At 55.9% G+C, this 23,622-nt stretch overlaps 3 protein-coding genes across 10 annotated transcripts; 2 read left to right on the forward strand and 1 right to left on the reverse strand.

The window, feature by feature from the left end:
* Positions 1-107: 107 nt before the first annotated feature.
* rnps1 (RNA binding protein S1, serine-rich domain) lies at positions 108-3,947 on the reverse strand. 3 transcript variants are annotated; one of them, XM_086132741.1, is made up of 7 exons: positions 3,839-3,947; positions 2,680-2,823; positions 2,080-2,238; positions 1,884-2,007; positions 1,139-1,292; positions 731-872; positions 108-430 (listed from the first exon to the last, which is right to left on the reverse strand). In XM_086132741.1, coding segments are annotated over exons 1-7 (831 nt in total). In that variant the 5' UTR covers positions 3,841-3,947; the 3' UTR covers positions 108-324. The 3 variants fall into 3 exon arrangements, with proteins under 3 accessions (XP_085988867.1, XP_085988866.1, XP_085988865.1); XM_086132740.1 differs by having other exon boundaries at positions 2,080-2,241; XM_086132739.1 differs by having other exon boundaries at positions 2,080-2,265.
* On the forward strand, positions 3,908-6,722 carry LOC147192236 (uncharacterized). 3 transcript variants are annotated; one of them, XM_086132737.1, is made up of 4 exons: positions 3,908-4,496; positions 4,905-5,545; positions 5,617-5,724; positions 5,794-6,722. In XM_086132737.1, exons 1-4 carry the CDS (start codon positions 4,475-4,477, stop codon positions 6,613-6,615), a joined length of 1,593 nt encoding a protein of 530 aa, XP_085988863.1. In that variant the 5' UTR covers positions 3,908-4,474; the 3' UTR covers positions 6,616-6,722. The 3 variants fall into 3 exon arrangements, with proteins under 3 accessions (XP_085988863.1, XP_085988864.1, XP_085988862.1); XM_086132738.1 differs by having other exon boundaries at positions 3,908-4,156; XM_086132736.1 differs by having other exon boundaries at positions 3,908-5,545.
* Positions 6,723-7,198: 476 nt separating this feature from the next.
* ccp110 (centriolar coiled-coil protein 110) lies at positions 7,199-22,584 on the forward strand. 4 transcript variants are annotated; one of them, XM_086132733.1, is made up of 15 exons: positions 7,199-7,408; positions 7,753-7,952; positions 8,461-8,640; positions 9,306-10,218; positions 10,298-10,419; positions 10,554-10,683; positions 10,760-10,854; positions 10,931-11,047; positions 11,611-11,712; positions 11,783-11,899; positions 12,107-12,180; positions 12,263-12,328; positions 13,071-13,127; positions 13,471-13,582; positions 22,136-22,584. In XM_086132733.1, exons 2-14 carry the CDS (start codon positions 7,806-7,808, stop codon positions 13,544-13,546), a joined length of 2,196 nt encoding a protein of 731 aa, XP_085988859.1. In that variant the 5' UTR covers positions 7,199-7,408; positions 7,753-7,805; the 3' UTR covers positions 13,547-13,582; positions 22,136-22,584. The 4 variants fall into 4 exon arrangements, with proteins under 4 accessions (XP_085988859.1, XP_085988857.1, XP_085988861.1 ...); XM_086132731.1 differs by having other exon boundaries at positions 7,801-7,952; XM_086132732.1 differs by having other exon boundaries at positions 7,200-7,392.
* Positions 22,585-23,622: the final 1,038 nt, after the last annotated feature.

Raw genomic sequence — 23,622 nt, forward strand, 5'->3', positions numbered from 1 at the left:
GGACCGCCGGGACCACTCAAAGTCCAAACCAGCGCTGCAGAAATTGGATGCCTTCCGACGACAGTTTGACAGTGATGGGAGAAAGTTAAAAATGAACATGACGCTGGTAATGTTTCACAAGTTTTATTTTTCCAATTCTCTTCAACACAGTTAAAACGAGTCACTAACTCAGCTCGGGCTCATCTAAATCAAACCAATACAAAAAAAATAAAAAAAATCAATATCCTACGAGGGAAAAATGTTTTTTCAACTTTGTTTTTTTTTGTAAATTCGTAATCATGAAAAGTAATCGAATTGGAATTGCGCTCAAAGCCGAAAAGGTTTTCATCGGGACGAGTTAGAGCTGGAACGAGAGCGGTGACGCCTGCGGCCGGGAGATCTGGAGCGAGAGCGGCGGCGAACTGGCGAGCGCCTCCTTGGGGAGCGGGACCTGAAGGAACAGTGGAAAAGAGACAATGTCAGGAACACGCACCTTGAAAATAAATCAAGAGCACTCGGCGGTCGCGGGCTCACTCCCTTTTCCCACAGGTCTGAATGTGATTGATCGTTCTGAACACAGCCAGATCAGTTTTGCGAGGGTGTGTACACTTATGCAACCACATTTTATTTGACTTCCCTTGGCATTTGAACCATTTGCTTTTTGGATTGTTGGGTTTTTTTTCCCCCTCCTACGTACGGCTCTCTGAGGACTTCACTGATTCGTAAGGAACATTAGGTAAAGAAGACCGACCTTCTCCTCATGCGGGGCGGGCTGCGTCGCCACATGGGAGGCGGTGGGGGCATTCTGCGAGGGGGAGAAAGGCGACGAGGCGGAGGACGGACCCTCTGGGGCAGCACGGCGGCCGCCGTGATCTCCTGTCCGTCAATCTGACCTAGGAGCACACGTTGGAATGTTCAACAAGTCTTACAAGAAAAAAAACAATTCGGACTCTTGATGCGAATCTTGTGTCAAAGTGTTGCAAGTAACCGAGCGTGCCTTTTTGTGGCTCGCGGACGACATTCTTACAGTGCTAGGCAAACGCGTTGGCCACCTCAAAACATTGAATTCTGGGAGCGCCCTAAACCAAAGACCCCTGAGTCCGTGCGTTGACTCGCTGACCCCCCCGCCCCCGCCAAAATAAATAAATAAAAATCCTACCGCCATCCATGTACTTCAGGGCCTTCTGGGCCTCTTCTGGGCTCTCGTATTCCACATAAGCAAAGCCCTTCGACATGTGCGGGACCTGCCTCTCCATCGGCATCTCCACAGACTTGATTTTGCCGTAGGTGGCAAAGATCTCCTGGATGTGGTCCTGTGTGCGAGAAGAAAAAAAATCAAATAAAACGGCTCACCGTTACATGGAAAACAAACGCACGACATGCTAAATGTTGCTTGTTGCTGCGCGAGCGGCTCAAACGACCAGAGACAACTTCCTGCTGCGTATTTAACATACGAGAGTCCCACCCGCTGACGACATACAATCCCGTTGTACAAGTCTTCAAATTATAATTTGTATTATTAAATCAAGTCAAGGATAATGACATTCGAACATTTCCTTCACATTTTTGCAGATTTGTCTTTCTGAAAATCCAGATTTTCAACCAGTCAAATGTTGTGCGTCTAATTCATATATTTATTGCTGCGAGCATTAAGGGAGAAAAAGTGAAGTTACTTTACGCGTTCTATATTTTCATTGAATCAGAGGAGCCGAGGGGTATCGGAAATCGATTCTGCCAAATTGTCACCGCCCCGACGAGTATGCTCCGGCGTTCTCGCATCGGGACACTGGGGATTCGGGTACCGCTATCACCTCAAGATGGATCAAGAGAAGGCGACTGCGATGCAAACGCGGAAGTCCAGCAAAAGCACGGGGGTACGATGAATTTGTGTCAAAAGGGCAGACCTTGGTGACGTTCCTGGTCAGCCGCCCCAAGTGAACCTTGGTGGGTTTGGGGCTGGGTGTTCTTTTCCTCCTCTCCTTATCTTTCTCCTTCTCCTTTTCTTCTCCCCTCTTCTGCGTTTTGGACCTGCGCAACAACAGCGATCGTCCTGTCAAACGAGTCCCATTCATGGCGGAGTATCAACAAGGCGAGGCTTACGGCGAGCGGGAGCGGCGGCGGTTGTCGTGGCGCCGGCGGCCGGGGCTGGGCGAGCCCGAGGAGCTGGAGGAGGAGGAGGAGCGCGAACTGGAGGAGCCCGAGTGGCTGCTCCCCGACGAGCTGGAGCCGCTGGACGAGCCCGAGCTGGAACCGGAGCTGCTGCTGGAAGAGGAGCTCGATCGGGACCTGATTGCAAAAGTCATCCGTTTTGCATTTCGAAACCACAAAATGTACAGATGCGGGTACGATTCTTGTTCCGTCGGATCGCCGTCCTAACGTCCCACGCGGTTATCTGGCCCGGCGAGTGACGTGGGAGGCGGCGAGCGAGAGCGTCGAGTGAAAGCTCGGGGGGGGCTCGGCTTGTTGCGGCTGCATCGGCTACTTATTACGTGTTCATTTTGGGGAAGCTCGACTCACTTCGTTTCCTATTCGAGTTCCCCTACTTTTGACATACCGTCGAAGCGGCCGCCTTAAAAACAGACGAGCCCGTTTGCGCTTGCTGCTAAGCTGGAAGAAAATACCATTGTCGTTTTGTTTTGTTTTTTGGAAACACCGTTGTATGTTTAGTTAATGCACAATTTGTGATCGTGGCCTTCAGACCTGCTGCTGCTTCCAGTGGACGCGCTGCGGCGCTTCCTGGCTTTCTCCCGTCCCCGGTCCTTTTCGCCGTCCTTGGTGGCAGATTTTTCCTTGGCTCGGTCTTTAGTTTTCTCCTCTTCCTTTCGTTTGGTAGGAGATGGAGCCCTACAGTGCAGACACACACACACACAAGAACAAAAAATATATATATTACTAAATCAGGGCATTAGTGCTAGGTGATATAGCCCCTCAACGTTTTCCAGAATTTAAGCAAAAAACTCTGTTTAGTTTCCCCTTGCGGGATTTACTTTACTTCTCCCGATTAAAGAACAAACAAAAAATAGTTTACAAACAGGGATTGAACCAATCGTTACATGGAGGAAATAAAATATGAAATGACAGTATATCATGACAAAATGAAAAAAAGAGTGGCCATGGGAGAAAGGAGGACACCGAACATGCTCCTGTCCATGTCATGGACAAGTCAAAGCATCTACTGCATATATACATATATATATATTGAACATGTGTTATTTTCCGTAGCTCTAAAATGCTTAGGAATTCAGCATTCCACATTTGCCTGGTTTTGTTTTCATTGTAGAGACAGGGAGTCTAAACGGAGTGAGAAACACAAATGATTAATGAATTAATTATTGTTGATGACAATGAATTAACAGCACGTGGTTGCATACATAGTTGGCCGGCGGTGCGGTGTCAAACAAGGCGGATTTTTATGGTTTACGTTTCTATGAAATCGGGAGAGCCCGCTATAGCAATTAATGTAGCCGTGTGGGGATGCCGCTACATGTAGCGGGCTAGCTTTCCAAATGCCCGCAAATCCTTTTAGAATTCTGATTCTGTATAGTTTGTAAGAAAACGTTATGATTGTGAGTGACCTGAATTTACAAAGGCAAAACGAGGGAGTGGTTACTTTAAAACAACATAACAAGCAACAAATTTAAACACTTGGAGGGAAAAAAAAAACACGCCGCCATTGAATTTCATCGAGGCCGATTCAATTCTGCGGACGGAAAACATGGGGCTTTTGTTCATTGATAAAATGCTCGACATCTGACATTTACATAACGTTCCGCTATATGATAAATCTTCGAATGCAATAAAAAGTAGCGAGTAATATTATGTTCTCAGTCGTAACTACTGAATAAAATCGTAAACTTACATGTTTTTTCTTACAGGTGGTCCAGTCCCGAGCGACGATGGGCCTCGCGAAGAGACGCGTGCTGATGACGACACGGGTCGGAAATGACGTCGCTACCCGAGCGCCACTTACGACCGATTTGTTTATTTTTGCGCTCCTCGAAAAAAACAATATGAACGGTTTGCTTGTCGCCGGAGCGATTTTGAACGAGGCTGGTCTCGAATGTCACTGAGTGCATTTTTTACCTTCGCCACGTGAGCGTGTTCCCGTGTGTTAGTATTTGTCGACGCCAAGCTATCGTTTCGCATCGGTGTTTGCACATCACAGCAGATTTTGAGGGTAAGCCGTTCGGTTCGTTTTTTTTTTTTGGGCGTGGTTGTTGGGAGCAAATGTTTTTGTGGAGTGCATTATCGTCATTTTGGTTTGGTCTGATGTTCTTGCCATGAACTGTTCATTTCCCATATATAGAGTCATTGCGAGTTGTTCCTTCCCATGGAGCTCGGTGATTCTCCAAGTGCGGTTTGAAGGGTCGCGCTCGTAGCGTGCGAAAGAATAAGTGAATTAAGTGTCAAAACCGTGTGGTAGTTATCGATGCTCAAACTTGCTTGAATGCAGTGTAGGTAGTTCCGGTTCTGTTGTACGACCGATTTGCCCTGAATGGACGCCCTTTATTATCAAGGTACACATTTTCGAAATGATTTATTTTGGAATAAAACCGCCGTCGCGTTTTTGATGAAAACGTAGGCCAATAATGCTACTGCGTCTTAATTTTGCTCATGATTGTGGCACTTGGAGAGCCACGCATTTGTTGAGAATGTATTTGGTGCAAACAGTTTGATGGATGACACGAATGTTGCCGCGGGGACGTTTGGATCCTGAGCCATTCCTGTTCTTACATCATCCATGTGTCGACATACACGTAGAGCTAGAATCTATCGCTTCTCATCGATAGGAGACAAATATGGTACGCTTAGGACCGCGACGACATAGAAGACAAATGATGCGGTGCGCTTTGGGTCACGAGCCGTTCCTTTCCACGGACCGACTGACAAATGTCTCACGATGCGGTATGCTTTGGATCGCAAAGCGTTCCTTTCCGTAGATACGAGCCGCGCCATGGGTCGCCTGGATGACGCCGCCAAGCGCAAAGTGGTGGAGCTGAGGAAGGCGGGTCTGAGTTTCCGCAAGATCAAGGCCGTGCTGGAGCTGGAGAACATCAAGGTGTCGGCGCAGGCCATCTACCTGTTCCTTAGGGAGTTCCAAGGCAGGCGACCGGGCCGGGTCAGGCCCTCGGAGGCGGGAAGCAATACGGCGGCGCCGCCGGCGCACGTGCAAAATCTGGTCGGGGGGCTCCAAGAGAGCTGGAGCGCCATCCGTCTGCAACATCCGCTACGGGACCCGCCGCGCCGCGCCGGCTCGGGCGAGTTCGCCAAGCGGCCCCCCGCGGCGGCGGACGGCAACGTCGCGGCTTCGGGCTGCGGGGAAAGCGGCGCGCGGAGCCAAACGGAGCTGCGGTGGCGGCAGGGCGCCGACGATAACGACGTCCAGATCGTGAGCGTCACGTCTCTTGCGCCGAGTCAGCAAAGGGCGGCGACGAGTGCGACTTGTTCTCCCGGAGCGGCATCCGTGGCCTCCGCCAGGAGAAGAGCGACGCCCTCCCCCGCCACCAGCTCAATGCTGGCGGCCCGTAAGCGCATTTTGGATAAAGCGCTGACGCACAAGATGAAGGTCTCATTCGTAGCATTCTTGCCCGTCACCGTCGTGAAACCTGTCAAATGATTTTCATTTCACTCCGTCAGGTGACGTCATTGTTGAGGAGAGAGCACGCAAATGTCCAAAGATCTGAGTTAGCTGCCGTGTCACAACAACCGGCGGCGGCAGCACATTATGATCTGACCACGGGAAAGGTGAGAAAATGTATTTCTTCAATGATATGAGCACAAATATGAAGCGTCCGTTTCATCCTCGTCGGTCAGAGCGGACCGGAAGCCGACGGCCCAAACGCAAGCGGGCGATTTGTCCCGCAGCGAGCGGGCCTGTCGGTGCGCTCCCTTCACGGATTGCGGCTGGCCGACCGTCCGGCGGCCCCTTCGGCGTCCTCGGCCCCCGGGGGCGCCGTCCTGCGCCCGCCGCCCTCCGCGGGGGAGCCCGGCCAAGATGCCGGGCCCAGGGGCGGTCTTCGGGACCAGATCCAGACGCTGGGCTGCGAGGTGCGCAGCCTGGGCCTGGCCGTCCAGATGCTGGCGGAGCGGCAGAGCCGCTCGGAGAGGGAGCGGGCGCGGCAGACTCGCATCCAGAAGCGGATCCTCAGCACCCTGCGGAGCCTGGCGTCCGCGGCGGGCCCTTGCGGCAACGCTCGGCATGCGCGCAACAAAAGCCCCTCCCCTTCCCGCCTGCCCGCCGCCTCTTCCTCCTTCAGCCAAGACACCTTCGACTTTACCTTCAGCCAGTGCGGCCAAAGCCAAGCGGCCTACGAGTCCCTCGCGGGTCCGGACCCCGTCGAGGCCTTTAAACTGCCCGCCCTGAGCCCCGACGCCACGAACGGCTTCCCGCCGCGTGGCGGCGCAGAGAACCGCCCGCTCGCTCGCACGCCCCCCCCGCAGACGCAGCAGCCCTACGTGGGCGCATACCCCCGGCAAAACTGCCAGACTCTCTTGGCGCCGTACGACCGGGCGTTCGGGGAAGCGGGAAGCGAGCCGTGGGATTTCCGGACCGGCTGCCCCGGGGGGGCTCTTCAGGACCGCGGCGTGTCCACGCAGGATCAGCACCTCAATATTATCAAGGTGGAAGGACCCTAGACTGATCGGAGCAGCGTATCATCTTTTTTTTTTTTTAAATACCATATTTATGAGAAACAGAATATTCAAAGGAAATAAATCAATAAATAGACGATGCAGTCATTGTAGCGCAGCCCTATTAAGTCCATTCATATTGATAATAGGCTCGTGCGTCTGCTCTGGATTCTTCTTTCCTCGTGTACAGTACACATTTGATCAAGAGATTGTTCATATGGCGACGATGATCCTCCTCGTCATTCTTTTGGGGAAGGTTGTCATTGTTAAGCATGCAACTATGTCTCGTTTGCTGGAGAGGAGCCAATTCAGCAGCTGCTAAGCGCTGGCGATCAATGCCATGCAGACGAGGTCACAAAAAAAGACCTCGTTCGTTACCTTTCTGTATCTTCTGCTTCCTTGACCGCCTCTTTGCCCCCCGTGTTTCTCAAATATGTGATTCGGGCGAAAAATATCCTTTATCTGCGCGACGTTGTTATTTATTTGGCTCCTAAACGATGTAAAGGGCAAGGAAAGGGAAAGGTTCGTGTGCCGTGAAGTGGACGAGTCGGCGTGTGAAAGGGTTTGGAACGCAGCCCTCGCTCTGTTGCTAGGAGGCGCTGTTGTAGCCCGGAAGAGGGAGGCCACCTCGACGGCCGTGACGGGCGAGCCGGGACGACGACGACGAGGACGGACGGGCGGACCGCCGCCGCTTTGGGCGTTTTGTTTGCGCGTGTGGCTTGTCAACAGAAGCAAGAGCGGAGCGGGAAGAAGCTGAAACGTCGCGATTTCTTCCCTGCCAGGGTATGAGATGAGATGGGTGTGTAAGTTGAGAGGGGTTGGTTGTTTTTCAGTGGACGGCTCTTCTTGACGAATGACAGATGGAGAGACGGTGCATCGGCCGTGTCATGTGAACATCTCGAGATAGCAACACCGTATCGAAACGTGCGACTTGCCCTCGGTTCATTGCTATTGAATGAGAGTCTCATTGGTCACAGTGAATGTTCATTTTTTTAACGTCTGCGTGCGCGTGCGCGTTCAGATAGTAATCGCCCGGCTGTATCTGGACGCGAGATGAGTCGGGCTAGGAATGGCAGGAATTTGATGCGTGATGAAAACAACCAAAAGCACACGCGGCCTCCCTTTGTTGCTCTGTCCCCGCAGTCACGCATTGACACGAGCGCGCGTTCAACCGCCCGTTCCTTCCGACAGCGGCCATGTGGATGGAAAGCTATGAGCAATTCCGCCTCCGAAGTGTGGCCGCGCTGCAGGAGGACAGAAGATTCGAGAGGGCCACGCGTGAGCCCATCGCCACGTATTCGTCGGTCATCGTCTCCTGTGGGAAAGCCGCCCTGTCTCCCCTGGTGAGGTGGAAATTAAGATATCCTTTATTTGTCCCGCAATGGGGAAATTACAATCAGAATTCAGAAAGGAAAACGCTGGGTAGGGAGAGGGAAAACAAAACACGCTCCAACTATCCTCTTCTGAGGATAATTTAAGTCCAGGATAAAAAAAAAAGACCCTAGCACATAAATAAGCATATGACAGTTACAACAAGTCACAAGACATAACATGTAATAAGGGGGAGGATGAATGGGAAGGGGGGGGGGGGGGGGGGGGGGAGGGGCGTGACCGCGACGCGGCCGTCCTGACCAGCTGCACGGACACACGTGCGCTCTGCAGATCGAACCACGTCACGGGGGGGAAAAGAATCAGAGCGATGAAGACGGTAAATGGACCCCCCCCCCCCCCCCCCCCCATCCCTCAATTGCTTCAAGATGCGACTGACCAAAAGTCCAGTTCTGGCAACGAAGCGAATTCTCAACGATCGATTCGTCAACATTTGGACCCGGGGGTGTTTTGATTTTGCAGTTGAATGCGGAGCAGCGGCAACAGATGTGCGAGCTCAGACGGAGGGCGGCCCGGCTGGAAATGGATCGGCAGAACCAGCGGGGGCGCAAGTCCTCTGCAGCGCAGTCACGGGGATGCGCGGGCTCCGGTCCGGTTCCGCTGGAAAAGGAAACCAAAAACGGCAACAAATCAGCTTGCGAGGTAACCACTGTGACAAAAGTATCCATTTGGTTCAAAATCACCCGCTACGTGCCGCAAGGAGTCGCCAAATGGACGCATGCGTATGGCATATCCAAAATCTCAAACCCGCGCCGGCCGTCGTTTTCCCATTGAAGAACCGACAGAATGCCGAATCCCCGATGACCTTTGCGGACTCCGCTCCGGCTTGTCTGACTGGGACTTTTCCCGACAGACTCTCCTATTTTCAACCAGAAGACGGTGCTCATTTGTCCGCTCTTGTAAAACGGTTTCGTTTGCTGGCGAGGGCCGTCGAGTTACGACGTCAATCGGTAGGAGAAAAGAGGAAGCCTCTCTCCGATCAGCCCGCGCCGCCGCCGACTGTTTGGCAGAGACGCGATGGCTAGCGCTGTAAAAGGCAGACTGCAACTCAGGTCCCTCGCGCTTGACATTCAACTTGCAGTCAGATGTGATGCGAGTCGGGGAACCCGCTTTGGTGAAGTCGGTACCGGCGCGGTTTCCGTCCGCGCGGAGCGGTCGTCTTCGGCCGCGCGCCGCGGGCTTCGCGGCTCGGCCGTCTTTCCGAGACTCCGCCCGCATATCGTTTCTCCCGCTTGAAGCGTGTGCGTTCCGGACTAATCGCAGGTCGCTTCAACGATTGTTCACCGCAAACTCTAATCCCGAAACAGAAACGTCTTTTACCGAGCGGCGAGGCCGAAAAGTCACCGAGCCCCAAAGCAACAACGCTCAACGGTTACACGCTCATCGCCGACCGGCCCGGAGTTCTCCTCGCCGGGGATGAGGTGCGGCCGGGGACGGAAGAGAAGAGCGACGGGGAAGATGCGAGGGCGGACGGCCTTCTCAAGCCCTCGCGAGAGGACGTGGCGCAAGAGGCCGCGCCCGCACCTTTACCCGAAAGCGTCTCCGAAAAAGAAACGCCTCGTCCAAAAGGCGCTCTCGAGTTTGGCTTTAGTTTGCGCCGCGGTCCCGTCGGCCCTCCCGAGACTCCCTTCCATCAAAAGCCGCATGACCCCGAGCCCCGAGGCCCCGTATCGCCCCATCGGTTCGTTCGGCAGCCGAGCCCGGAGTCCGGTTTCGGGCCCCGGGTTCCGGGGCGAAAGCCGCGGCCGTTCTCCACGGGGAGCATCCACGCGCTGTTGCCGGGAACGCCGGGGGAAGGCGCCGGTCCGTCCGATCGGCGAGAAGCGCCGCCCGGGAGCCCGGTTTCCAGCGAGGCTGCGGGCGCTCTCGACGGGCCGGGCGGTCGTCGCGCCGAGAGTCCAATGCGGGAACGCCGCGGCCCCGAGATGCCCCCGGACCCGCCGTCGACCTTCCGCCGGCGCTGCCGAACCACGGGCAGTCCGCCGCGCGCCGACCGCGGCGGGTGGGGTCACGTCGACCGCAGTCAAGAGAGGACGCCTCGCTTCGTGGCGGGGGTCGCCATGCGCCCCTCAAGTCGGCGCAGCCGGGCCGCCCCCCCCGACGAGGAGCTGCGGAGGCCTCCCGTTTGCCCCGGAGGCCGGCTCGATCCTCAAAGGCCTTGCCATCAAACCTCAGCGACTTTCTTCACACGTGCGGGAGACGCCCGCGCCAGTCACGCAGGTCTGCCACGGTGGCATCAGGAATGAGCGATGCTTTGGAGAGGCGCCCGAAACCTTGACCGTCACCTTTTGGCACGCAGAGGAGACCCAGAGGCGGGCGCGGGTTCTGGAGGACATGCAGAGGCGCCTGGAGGAGGCGCACGCTTTCCAGATGTCGCTGCTCCTGGCCGAGCAGGAGAAAGAGCAGCGGCGCCTCCGTCTGGTGAGCGCCTCCGACCCGACCCGGCCGTTCCGTTCCCGCGGCGCCGCGCTGACTCGGACTCTGTCGATTGGGCGCCATTCCTCGCCTTGAGACGCGAAGAGACTCACTTCACTGCCTTGTTTGTCCCGTGAAAGGAGCTTGAGGAGAGCGAAAGAAGAGTGAGGGAGCAGGAGCGTGTGACGCTCCAGACCCGCGACTCTTGCCAGGGGCAGCCCGCGCCTGCGAATGACCGACTCGCAGCCGCGACGGCGGGTCGCCGTCAAGGTAGCGCGTCGCCGCGCCGCGCCGCGTCGTCACGCCGCCTTCCGTGAACCCTGAAGTCTTCTTTGTGGTTTTCCAGGGCTTCCTCGTCCCACGGCTTCAAACGCCACCTCTCCCGCCGCACGGCCTCCCGCCCGCCTCCGAGGCCCCGCTTGCGCGGCTCGCGAACCTCAGGTGACGGACGGCGCGCGCGATCGCCGCAGCCGGACCTGATTTCATCGATGTTGTGATCGTGGCGTTTCATTTGCAGGCTCTGAACGCGGAAAAGCGAAGAGCGTCGTGTCGTATGGGCGCCATCGCCCGCGGCTTCCTCGTGCGCAGACTTCTCAAAACGCGCAAGGTCCAACATCTGCGTCAGACTGTCACGGTGAGGCTCCCGAGGTGAACCGGATCGCTCTCCGGTCGACTTGAGCTTTCTGGCACGACCGGCGGTTCGCCAGTCCCGTCCGCGTTCATTCGACTTGAAGGTTCTCGTGCCGTTCGCCCCTATGGAATAAAAACTAGTCCGAAACCTTTATTTGCTAGGAAGCCACTTTTAGAATTTGATGACTCGGCTTCAAGAAATCACTCCGGTTCTCCCTTGGCCCATCGCTCTTGCAAAGTACCGCGGAAGAGTTTTGTGGTATTTTCGTTCAGTGCGCCAAAGGTGAAATTTCTCCCATCACGGAAGAGGAAAAGCATTCGGCACCTTGAACCAACCCCGATCAAAACCAGAACGAAATCCCAGATCCGCACTTTTTATCCAGACCCGCGCCACCGTTCCAAGCGTGGCGCGATTGCGTTTTTGCTCTTGGCTGGCGTTTTAGTTCCATTCAAGTCATGAGAAGCGAGTCGGAACAGGTTCCTTTGTTCTTCTTTGAAAATGTCATCAGCCCGGGCTAAAGTGGGCGAGCGGGTCCGTTCTGAGCGCGTTTGTGGCGTCCCTCGCAGGACACGCGGGAGTTCATTCGCCGCTTCCGGACGGAAGGTTCGCAGAAGGGAAGCGCTTTGTCGGCTCAGGACCTCTCCCTGCGCGACCGAGTCGCAGCCCAGGTAGGGATGCGCCGTCGCCGCCGCCGCCGCCGCTCTCATCTCCACGGCCGGCGCCGTTGGCTTTCCTCAGTTGCGCGCCGCCCTCTACGACATCCGCCAAATCTTCTTTGAAATACCCGCGGGGGATCGATTGGCACTGCTGCAGCAGGACCGGGAGCTCTGCGCTGAGAAGAAGCAAAGAGACCAGGTAAGCGTCGCGGCCAGGCTCGCTGTCACGCCCCCGCCATTGAGGCGGCGCGCCGCAAAGCGCGGGTCAGAAGTCGTCGGCTGCGAATGTGTCTCGCTTCGGACTTGAATGCTCTCGCGGCGGAACGGCTCAACTCATTTCATGTCATATTTAGGGCCAAGATGTAGCCAATGTTTAACATTTGACCGCGTGTATCCAATCGTCAAGGAGAAAGCCAAGAAGGAAAAGGAGAGAGCGGCGCTGTCTGTCGCCACGCAAAGATCTCTGGACCGAAAAAAGAGGTGAGGTGAAAGAAAAGCCACTCTGCGGTATATTTGTCCACGGCGCCCATCACCAGATGCCGGGCCGCCGGCTCACTTTCAGGGAGGCGGAGTCACCGGGCCAGGCCGGAAAGGTGATGCCGAAGCCCAAAAGTCCCACTCCCAGCAGGTACGGGCAACGCGCGCTCGCGCTCGCGCTCCCAGCTTCTTCACTCCGGGCGGGCCGCCTCGGTTTTTGCTCTTTCCCATCGCGGCCGAGCCTCGCGGCAACGTACCTCGAGGGGCCTCGCCGCTCCGCGGAACCGTTCGCCGCCAAATGGCCGCCGCCCGCGATGTGAGCACGTGTCGGTTCGGCGTACGCCCTTTCAAGGCAAAATGATTTGAGAAGACCCAAAACAAACAGCCGCGGCGTTGCCGCTTCACGTCCGCAAAGTGCCTTCTCCGCTTCGGGATGCGACAAGCCGCCGAAGATCATCTCTCGGTCCGTCGCCCTCAAACTCCGCCGTGATTTTGTCGTCGCCCCGACGGACGATTGTCGAAATTGTCGGCCGAGCCCGGGTCCGGAAGACCGACCGCTTCAGCCTTCGCGGACGGCGAGATCGGCCTCCGTTTAGCGGACGTGTGTTTCGGGACCGCGTCGATCGTAGCGTTGCCTAGCAACGCCGGGGAATCCCGCGCCGCCCCTTGTGTTCATAAGCGAGACCCCGGGGGCAGGTTTCGCGCGATTCGGTGCAACGAAGGCCCTTTCACTCATTCGGGGGGGGGAAATGCGGTCGTGATTATGACGCCGATGCGATAACCACGTTCGGTGTCACCAAAATCGACAAAACGTGACGTCGGGACTTTGAAATGTGGACCTGACAGGGGTGGAAACGTGCCTAGAAATGGTCCCCGTTGTATTCCTTTCCTAGAGTTCCGAAGGCCAGCCAAGTCCAGAAATGTGTTCCGAGCCAGCTCAACCGCCACGGGTGAGTTCGCGTCTCGGTCACTGTCGCCGACTTGGCGCCATAGACTGCGTGCGGAATGAAGACGCGACACCTTCACCGCTTCACCATTTCATTTGCGGAAAACACCCAACTTGACCCTTTGGAGGGCCAGCGAAATGCGAGGCTCGTGCTTTCAAGAGGCCCGACAACCTTTGGGCATGCGCTTTTTCATGTCTCTCAGTTTAGTTCTGACAAGTGCCTCGGAAGCAAAATGCAAAAAGGAAACTTTCCGTTTTTTTCTTTCTTGCCGATGTCGTTGCCGCACGTCTGTCTCCAACTTGATTTATTGAACCGCTGATCATCGGTCTCTGTGGTTTCCTGTCAGGAGCTGGCACAAGAAAGCCCCCGAAGCCAGAGCGAAGCGCGCGGACAACCTGAAGAAGCAGCACTCTCTGGGCTAACGGGCGAGACAGACCTTCGTATCGTTTGGGTCCGTGGTATGTCAGAAAACATGTTGATCGTTGTTTGTCAAAGTAAAAGCAGAATGGCTGTCAACGTTTCATTGCGATTGGCGGAGGATGACCGAAATCGGATCAAATTTCCCGTTGCGAAGCTCAACTTCAAAAAGGTACCCGAAAGATCCATCGCTCGTCGAAAGTCGCTTGCCGCTCATTTCGTTGCACTTCTAATGCCGGCGTATGGGGGGGAAAAAAGCCCCGTTGCTTATTCCCCTCATTTTTTGTCCTGTAAAATGAGCGTCGTATTCATGGGAAATTGATGTCAAATGGTTTTTCAAAACAACTAGCGTGTTAGATTTGTTTTTCGATGATGCGACACTTTCTTTTTTGCCTCCTAAAACCATTTCTCATTTGAGACGTTTGAATTGACGTCCGATTTTTCCGAAATCAAATTCCAACTTGTCAAGGCCTTCCTACTGCGAGGAGGGCGCCGAACCTCTCGAGGGATGGGAAAAGCCGCATTAGCTTCAGGGTTGTTGGCTTTTTGTTGTTGTTGTTGTTGTTGTTGTTGTTGTTGGGGGGCCGCGGAGGTGCTGGGAAAAGCGGGTGTTTTGATGCGCGGCTTCCAAAGTTGGGATGCGACTCGTCGTCCGGCCTGAAGAGGGCGTCCGAATGCAACACAAGCCAACCCCTTGGCTTCTTGCCCCCCCCCCCCCCCCCCGCCCCACCGGTGCCAACGCATAGTTGCCAACGCATATCGAGACGCGCATCAAGTTCCTTCTTGTCTGGCGCGCTCTTCCCTCCATTCGTCTGTTGCTACTGGCTTGAATTCACAGGGAAAAAAATCACCTTTTTTTTTTTTTCTTCCTGTCGTGCCAACACAGCAAAAAGCTAAACTGGTCCGGCGCCCCCCCTCTGTGTTGACCTCAGTTTTCCGGTCGTCATCTTTCATGCCACTGTCACTTGCGGGGTCAAGAGTGAGTGGGTGCGCGGGTGGGTCGGGTCACGTCGTGTCCCGGCGTCTCCGTTGCTGTGGAGTCATGCGAAGGCACGGCGCGCGCACAAAGGCAGAAAACTGCGGCTGCTGCTAATATGTGGCTCAAATGTGGAAGGCCGCCTTACGCTTCCAGAAAACACGAGGGAGTACAATAAGCCCGCTGGAGTCGGAGCGCAGCAAGTCGGTCGTAGGGGCGAAAACGATGAGCCGGCACTAAAACTCTGCATTTCGTGCTTAAAATTGCCGAGTTGCTCATCGCCCGTTACGGACGTCTTGTCTTCTCATTGGCCAATCGACGGTCGCACGTCCGCATGGATCGGAGGGCTCCGGTCAGCTTGACAACTCGTCTTGAGAAAGTCATAGCGGTGGGACCAGAAAAGTTGGCAAGAAACGAGATTCGGAGAAATAAAGAGAAAAAGAGGTGTACCGCAGGCAAGTATCGAACATGAATGGAAAAAAATATTTGGACAGAAGAAAAATTCACAGTTATGAGCCTCCCCCACAAAAAAAAAAAAGAAATTGACTGAAAATCCTGAAATTAAAGAAAAACACAAAAGTACGCATGTAGATGAAATCAAGACATTACTACGAAAGAATATATAGATGTATATACTGTATATATTCTTTCGAGTGAGTTGAAAACGCAGCTCGTGCTCAGGTCATGTCGCCGCATGTTTTGAATCATGCTTGTGAAATATCTTTCACTCATCCCCGCGTCTTTGATATGTGTGCGTGTATATATATAGTTGTGTATTTGTACAGTATATGCGCCGACCGTTCCTACAAAGGAATCATTGAAAGATTAGAGGAGAGATTTAAGGAGCCGCTGTTTACTCTGTCGGGTGACAAAACAAACAAACAAAAAAAAAAAGAAATCCCCATGAATGGTCACGCACGGCTCATTGAGGCTCTCCATACTCCACGCCGCTATCCCACCGCGCACACACTCCACACACACACACACACACACACACACACACACAGCTGTTTTTACTCTTGGCGCGCATGCACTGCAATTAGAATGCGCGCGCATGTCGGCGTGTTTTCGCACGGGCCTCGCGCCCCGCCGCAATCACATTTGATGGATACGGACTGTGGCCGGTGAGAGTTTTCCAAGCGGTGAGTCACGGCGCTCGTGACGGCCGCCCGTCCCAATTTACCGCTACCGCCACTACCGCCGCTCCGGCCCCCCCCCCCCCCCCCCCCCCCCAGCCCACCGCCTCCTCATGTTGTGTGAGAGACAAAGTCCATGAATAAGTGTCCTGTGCGGCGGATCGTTGCGGTTGTACTTTCCGAGCTCCCCGTTTGGACTTTTCCACTCTCCGGCCGACGGATAGCGCGCGGAAGGACGAACGTCGGCACCGAGCTGCCGTCACGCTCGCGGGAGACTCGGGCGCCGGAACGTCCCCGAGGAGTCCCGGTGCCGTTGTCGTGTCGCCGCGTCTCCCTTTGTGCCATGGCAAAGGCGGGCGATCGCCAGCGTGTCCGAGTCTTCGGGAATGACACCGTCGCCTTAGCGGATCGTTCGGTCGCGGAGGGACCGAACGAACGTACGAGTGGAGCGGATGGCCGATTGACAGCAAAGATGCCGTGGCCTCCTGCGACGGGGTTCAACTGAAGAAAATGGTCAACGGGATCCAGGCGAGCACACCCGGGAAGCTCATCCTCTGGTCCGTGAAGTGGAGCCCGGGGTTCGAAGCGCGCACGCCGCCTCGGAAAGGACCGCGGACCCGGAACCAAAAGCCGCGCGAGCGCAAGCCGGGAGCTCGGACTCCGAGAGACCGGAAGAAGCCTCGCGTCAACTTTTGAACTTGAGTGAAGCATTCCATTCACCCGGAAAGGTTGGCTTTGCCGACTCACGCCTTGGTTCGTTCTTTCTTTCTTTCACTCTTCCATTCACTGGCTTTTCCAAACACGGTGATTCATCGGCATCCTCCCAAAGGATTTCGAAGGGGGACGCGCTTGAGGAACTGGCACGTGAATGGACGGACCCCGGAAGAGCATACCTGTCAACTTGTACGTTTTCCCAGAATTAGATCCGTTTTTTTTTTAATCATTTCAAATCATGTACGGCCCGTTGCAACTTTTATACGGGGAACGATTGTGAAGCGATCTCACAAAGAGCATTCGGGCTCAAATCCTTATGGTCTCACCTGCCGGTAGCCAACGACAATGCCGTCGTCGATCGCTACCATTGTCACGGCAAACCAGCAAAAGTAATCCTCAATCGTATGTTTTTTTTTCATCGCTGCGTACGCTCGGATCGATAGAGCGTGACGCGCGCGTGTGCGCGGTTAGCCGTTGTACGGCTTTCGCTCGCTTTGGAAGGGGAATCGTAACCATCTCTAAGGGCGGCTATTAGCCGAGGTTGACGGCTATGGAAGAGGTCCGTTCAGTCCGGCTCCGACGCCGGATCGCGGAATCCCTTCTTCACCGCACTTCTTGTTCTGCAACGAGGAAACAGAGACCGAAGGCCCCGCAGGCATACGCTTTGGGGCCGGAGGGGTTTCTCGAGGCGCCGATGAGGAAAGAGGGGGCGCTCGTCTCGTTTGCACTCAAAGTTTTGGGGGAGGCCGAGCCGAGGGACTGCGAGTCGGTGTGTGAGAGGGTCTCGATACGTCCAAAGTTTGGATTTCCGCCCTCATTCCCGTGGGACGGTCATGCCGGTGTCCTGCGGCACGAACCCCGTGACTTCTCGGTCGCTCTTTGAGTCAACAAATGACCGGCGTGAGGCCCGGGATCAAAATGAATGCACGACGAAGCGAGATGGGAGGTTACTGATGTGATCCAACTTTGTAGCCCTCGTCAAGAGCGGCCAAGACAGCGCTGCGCTACCATTCGTGGCAAAGGAGGTGAGCGAGGAAAGAAGAGCCCTTCTCCTGGCTAGAAACTCCAGATCACCCCGGACGCGGCTCATGTCAAACCTTCATTCCGATGCCCTTCATGCGGTGGTCCGCTCAAAAACCGAAGGCGGCCTGTAAAATGGCTCCCGGGCCGTGATTTGAACGCCGGTGGAACCAAACTATTTGGGTCTCAAAAAGCATCCAGATCCTCCATTCTGCACCGCCGTATTGCTGAACAGGACAGGTTACATAAAAGGGGGAGGTTTGTGTGTGTGCGCGTGGGGGGGGGGGGGGGGGGGGGGTTCATTCCGTGGTCGGAAAAAGAAGATATGCTCGACATCCCGTTGGTCGTAATTTATCAGGAAAAGAAAAATACAGCGTGACTAATGCGGGAGCGCTTCAAAGCAATCAGAACGTGCCCCGCTCCGAGCCAGCTCCTTCCACCCGGGAAGAATAATTGCGAGACGGTGGAATGACTGCGACACAGCCCCTCCCCCGACCACCCAGCCAGTATCGGGACCCCCTGGTTCTTTCTTGGCCGACAAAGTCCAAAAGATCTTCCCCCGGATGGAAGTGGCGGCGGCCCTGTATGTACTATTCCGGGCTGAGGTTTGCTCCCAATTTAGCTGTTCCGCACCGTGCCCGACTTAAATGGCCTTTATGTACCCAGCAAATATACGGACTATTCATCGGTGGCTCCTCCACAGTTCCTCGCATTCTTCCTCATTATTTTATGTCACTCCCCAGAAGGGATTTGATCTTCCAGAAATAATCCCCCAAACCAATATTGACGCCGGCTAAAGACTGCGGCGGTTACGCGGCTCGCCGTGACCCGCGGACGAGGCGACCGGCGGCCGAACAAGGGGCCGTCAAAGGCGCCGAGGCCGAGAGCCCCTCTCGCGCTCGCCCCATTTTTAGACGGAGCCACGTGAGCGCAAACGGCAAAGGCTCCGAGGCGCTGTGAATGCTGAGAGACCGGCATTCACTGCGGAACGCCGTTTCCACGTCCGCCTTAACGTCCGCGGACGAGTACTCTCTTTGCCCTCGCTCGTTCAACAATTTGGCGGAGTGCAACCGCGTTCCCTGGCTTTTTTGCGGGCGCTTGGCTGCGGGTGAACCGCCCGCAACGTTTCCAGAGACGCCACTACAACGAGCTAACTCGGGCGTGCTGCGCACATTTTCACCGGGAGCTCGTGACAGACAAAAGCCGGCGGCGCGCCTCCGCGTAGGACGGACTCGGCCCGACCTCGGCGGGCACCGGCTCCCGTCCTCGCACGGAGGTGATGACGAGAGGTCCCGCCGTCGCTCTCTTCGAGCGGCTTTGGCTTCGTGCCGGACGTGACCCCGCCTTGCTAGCGGCGTGTCCATCGTGCGTGGCTTTTCACTGCCTTTCGACGGTGCCGTCAGAAGTGCCTTTCAACCTGCTTGTTGACATTCACGCCCTCGCTTGGGATGAAGCGGCGGTGCCCGCTGGAGCCGGGTGCCACCGAATGGGCCCCCGCCGCCAACATGGGCCTTGGAATGACGGCGCATCAAAGGCGCCGGTGTCCGTTGGGTGATGGGAAGATGCGGCCCGCATGAGGGTGGGGGGCTTCAAAGCGCCGCCGAGGTAGGCTTCCGACCGGCCCCTTTGGGGAAGTGCCGCGCCGGCGCCGATGTCGGCTGCGCGTCGCCCAAGGAGCGATGAGCAAAGCCCGTCGCCTTCATTTCCCCGGCGTGTGTTTCCACGTCGGCTTTTTCTTTCTTTCCTTCTTTTATCCGATCGGATTCGAGCCTCTCGCTGTCGGGTCTTTGGAATGGCTCTCGCTCGCCATTATGTTGGTATTGAGGTGGTTTCGTTCACCGATCCTGAGCGCGTTCGATGCGGATTCCGAGTTGCTCGCGGTGCTCAACGTGAGCGCGCTTATGCCGCCTCTTTGGATACAATCGAGGGTTTCTGTCAGCGCGATGTGATATCGGGCTCGGTCCGGGTCGCCGATGCGCGGCCCGTCGCCGGGCTGAAATCCAAAGGACGCACCAGATTGCAAAGCTAAACAAAAAGAGGATGGATGGAGATGGAGCGAGACGGGATGAGAGACGGGGCTCCGAGCGATAATCGGAGAGCCGCGCGATGCCGACGGACGAGGGACAGCGAAGCGTGACGGGAGGAAGTGGGAGGGGACTCGAGATAGGAGCGCTCTCCGGCTGGTGCGCATCAGCGTGCCTGCCTGCCTTCCGCTCGGACCAAAATGCCATTTCAGTGACAACGAAAAACATCAAATCAAATCAAATAGCGCAAGCCCAAGCAGAACGGATGACGAGGCAAAGAGGAAAGCGGTCACGTCGCCGCAACCCAAGCCGAAGAGCGCGTCCGCCCGACTGGCCGCCATCCCCTTTGAGCGCGAGCGGACTGGAGGTGCGACGAGTGGGCCTCTTCGTTCCACCGGCGATCCATCCTTCATTTCGGAGACGGAGCACTCAGTCACCGCGGGGGAGAAGGCTCAAGGCACTTTGTACCTCCAAGAGAGACGGCAAGAAAGACGGGGAGGGGAAGTGAAGCGATAGGAGCCGCAGATAACAGAGAATGCGGCCCAGAGGCGACGAGAAAAGCAATAAAAAGCACATCGGAGAGGATGAAAGAGGCCCAACGTGTGAATTGAGGATTCATTTCCTCGGGCTTGACGGCAGGGTGGGGCGAGGGTCAGGAGTTTGATCTTCAAGGCCTGACAGAGGGGAGAGATCGATGCTTGTTGACAAAAGCCCGTCCGGTCCCCTCCTTGAAGGAAAGCTTTTTCCACCGGGGGCCCGTTTCTTCATGTGGCCGTTCCTTCCAAGGGACTCGCTTTTCGGATGAGGGTAGGGCGGGCCGCGTAAAAGGCTCGAGGTGGCCCCCGTGCCGTCGCTTCCGCACCCGCTGCGAGAGGAAGAAGAGAGAAAGGGCCTTTGTTCCACCCGGCCGTGGATTCCCGCAAGGCGACGGGCAGGCGAGCGGCTTTTCAAACACTGGCGCGCTGACGCCATCCCGCCAAAGGGCACGCTTTTTGGAGGACCCGCAGAAAAGCCCCGCGGCCACAGGGACAACGTGCAAAGCCCACGCGCAACTCCGCAGCGTGAGGCGGATGTGCTAAGCGGCGTTCCGTTCCTAGAAAGACCTATTCCAAAGTGGATTGGTAACCGTCGATAGGAGCGTCCAGTGCGTGTATCAGTCATGCGACTTTTTTACCTTTGAACCGCCAGCCATCAGCCGCATCGGGGTTTTTTTGGGGACTTTTTGAGATGACGAGATCAAGGTGCAGCGCGGGTGTGAAGGCGGAATCGGCGGCTCACGTTCGCACACTTCCTCCCCGTTTCCTCCATTGATTGGGAACGTTTATCACATGAAAGGGAGGTCAAAAAAGAGGGAGGGGGCGGTGGCTGACCGATGATGCTATCCAGAAGCTGAGCGCAGGCGCGCAAACCTGCGGGCCTGTAAATGCAGGCGACAATTGAAAGGCTCTTTTGTTCTGAGCGCCTTCATTCACGTGGTGTCCAGCGGCGGCTCTCCCGCTCTCCAAACTCGAGGCCGATCGCCGGCCCACTGGATACCCCTGCCACCGCTTCCCCCCCCCCCCCCTCTCCCCCACGACCCTTTTTTTCACAAATGACAAGGCTGGGACCTCCCTTTGCCCCCCCCCCCCTTTGGACGCCTAATTGTATGTCATGCCAGTGTCGTGCCCCCGTTTGTCTGAGCCCCCCCCTCCCCTTCCGCGCAGCGCTCCTTAGGCTCTGAAAGGCCAATTATTCCTTTATTGTTGACACAGACAAGCTGACAGTCCCCCTCCCACATAACTGCTCTCCTCCCTGTCCGCTCCCGCGTCTCCCCTCCATCTCGCCACGGACCACCAAGGCGTCTGCCGCGCCGCATCGCGTTTCTTCAACTTGTATTTTGTGTAGGTGTGTGTGTGTGTCATACACGCCGTCTGCATAGCGGCCTTGAACACCGAAGACCGTGACGCCTCCGGGCCCGACTGCAACTGGAGAGGCCGCAAAGGGCGACTGACTTAGCTAGCGGCAGTAGTGGGCACTCCAAATGCTTTGCAGTTTTACCGACTCCGCTAATCGACCTGAGATGAGCCTCCGGGCTTTTTATTCCATCGCCATTTTGTGCTCACAAACCCACAGTCGTAGAATCCTTTGGGTTTTGAGCCAAACGCTGCCTCGCCAGACTCGGTCAGCAGAGCCATTGGTCTGAAAATCTCAAGTGAGCAAAATTCAGCGTAACTTTCTCGCTGTGCGCGTGAGGTCAGCGGTTAGCACGTCCGCTCCACTGCGACGACGAGGCCTTTTGGAGAAAATAAAAGTGCGCTCGTCATCTCAATGCGGTTCTTCGGGCGGGCATGCGTGCCGTCAGGCCCCGAGCGCTGTGTTCATGAGTTCCGTTGTTAAAGCGAACCCGACACCCACTCGTCACCCCTCCAAAGAATCTGAAACCCGACCCCGGGGGCTGCGGCAGCAAAGTATTCGGAGGGACCCACCGCGTTGCTGCTGTTACAGTTTGGCTTAGGTGTCTCATTCGTCAGGCTGTAGACGGCGGCCCGACATGGACCCCTCTCACACACGCACACGATGACCCCGTCGGGTTCAACGTATGCTCTCTGACTTGATAAAAGAGCACAAAGTCACATTTGTCATGCGCACCTGGCAGCTCTTGTCCACCGGCGGAACAGTAACTGTCACAAAGTGGAGCTTGTGTCTGGCAAGAATCCATCATAAACTTTGCCTTCTTATTTCCAGGAGTCGGCCCGTCGTAAATTCGTGGAGTGGGTGGGAGTCGATATGATTACACACGGGATGCCGCCGATGCACGTTTGGGAAAGAGAAGAAGAAGACATACGAAGCCATCCGTCATCTTCCACGAAAGCCGAGTACGAGAATGGAAGCGCCAACGGCGGTCTGCCCGGGCGCGTCGGCGTAGGATGTAAGTGGACAGTTTGTCGGCCCGCCGGCAGTCCAGACGCGTGCCCCGTTGAAGCACCGAACCCGACGAGACCGTTGAGCAACCCGACTCGGACCTCAAGCAAGAATGGGAGAAAACGCCATCTGCAAAATCTCCACCCATTCGCCTCCTCGGCTTCCTCGACCTTTTTGAGCACCGTGAGAAGAAAAACTTTGTGACACGGTTTGCAGGCATTGAAATCTAAATGTGTGAATATTTTTGAAAACAAACAAACCTGCTAAAACAAGTACCTCGTCTTTGTCGTGTATTTGTTTGATGCACCAACTGGCAACATGTAGCGTGTGAGAGAGCCGTTGCGGTAGATTGCGCCCAAGCTGGCACAAGCAATCGATAATGGCGGCGAATTGGACATGACGCGCCAAAGCATTTGCGGCTCGCTCAAAGGGACGACCCGCTGCTCTTGGGACACAGTAATGGCAACGTTGAACGGGTCATTTGGAGAAATCCCACTCTCATCTGAGAAACGTACCAAAGCAAAGCAGGTAAAACGTTCAGCGCCCTGCGCTGGCATGCGGCGCCGCTCCAAACTCCAGCGGACACTGAATAAACACCTCTCTAAATTTGTCTTGGACAGTGAAAGTTGTCCGACTTTGTGGTGAACTGAGAGCCGCTGTGAAGGAGGAGGAGGCTCGGGGGTGGGGGGGGGGGGCAAAAGGAAATGCTTTACCGTGTTAATTGAACATCTAATACCTCGCTCTCCCGGGGTGAAACGTTGCTTTCCGTCCTCCGCTGCCTCGATGATGATGATGGTGGTGGTGTTAATGATGCTGCGCCTCAGCTCGCCCCGGGGTCTCAAAAGCCTTTCTGTTCCCTCCCCTCGTCTTTCGCCGACACGCACCGCATCCATATTTAGGTGAGAGGAAAATTACGCGGGGCAGATATTTCGGTGAGCGCTGTGTCAACATCGAGCCCGGCCAAGCCAAACGCGCTTTGCACTTGTTTCTCTCCTTCATGGCTCATCTCAACAAGCCGGTGGGAAAGGAGGAAGAAGAGGGGGCGGGGGGGGGGGGGCGTAAAGGTGACGAGGCAAGTGGCGGTGGTGGGGGGGGGGGGGGCGGCGCCAAAATAAACGCATGAATGGCGTTCTTTGACGGACGGCCGTCTTTGAAGCCGCTTCTAATTGCAGGCCTCTTGTCCGGCCGCGGAGCCTGCGGCCGCGGCCGACACGTCTGGCTCGGCCCGGGCGGAAACATCACGGCCGGACGAGAAACAAAAGTCCGCAAGCCGATGCGACGTCATTATTTTGGAGCACGGCCGCACAAAA

This window comes from Hippocampus guttulatus, chromosome 16 (assembly GCF_054856545.1).
Source record: "Hippocampus guttulatus isolate MCC_2025c chromosome 16, RoL_Hgut_1.0, whole genome shotgun sequence".
Lineage (NCBI taxonomy): Eukaryota > Metazoa > Chordata > Actinopteri > Syngnathiformes > Syngnathidae > Hippocampus > Hippocampus guttulatus.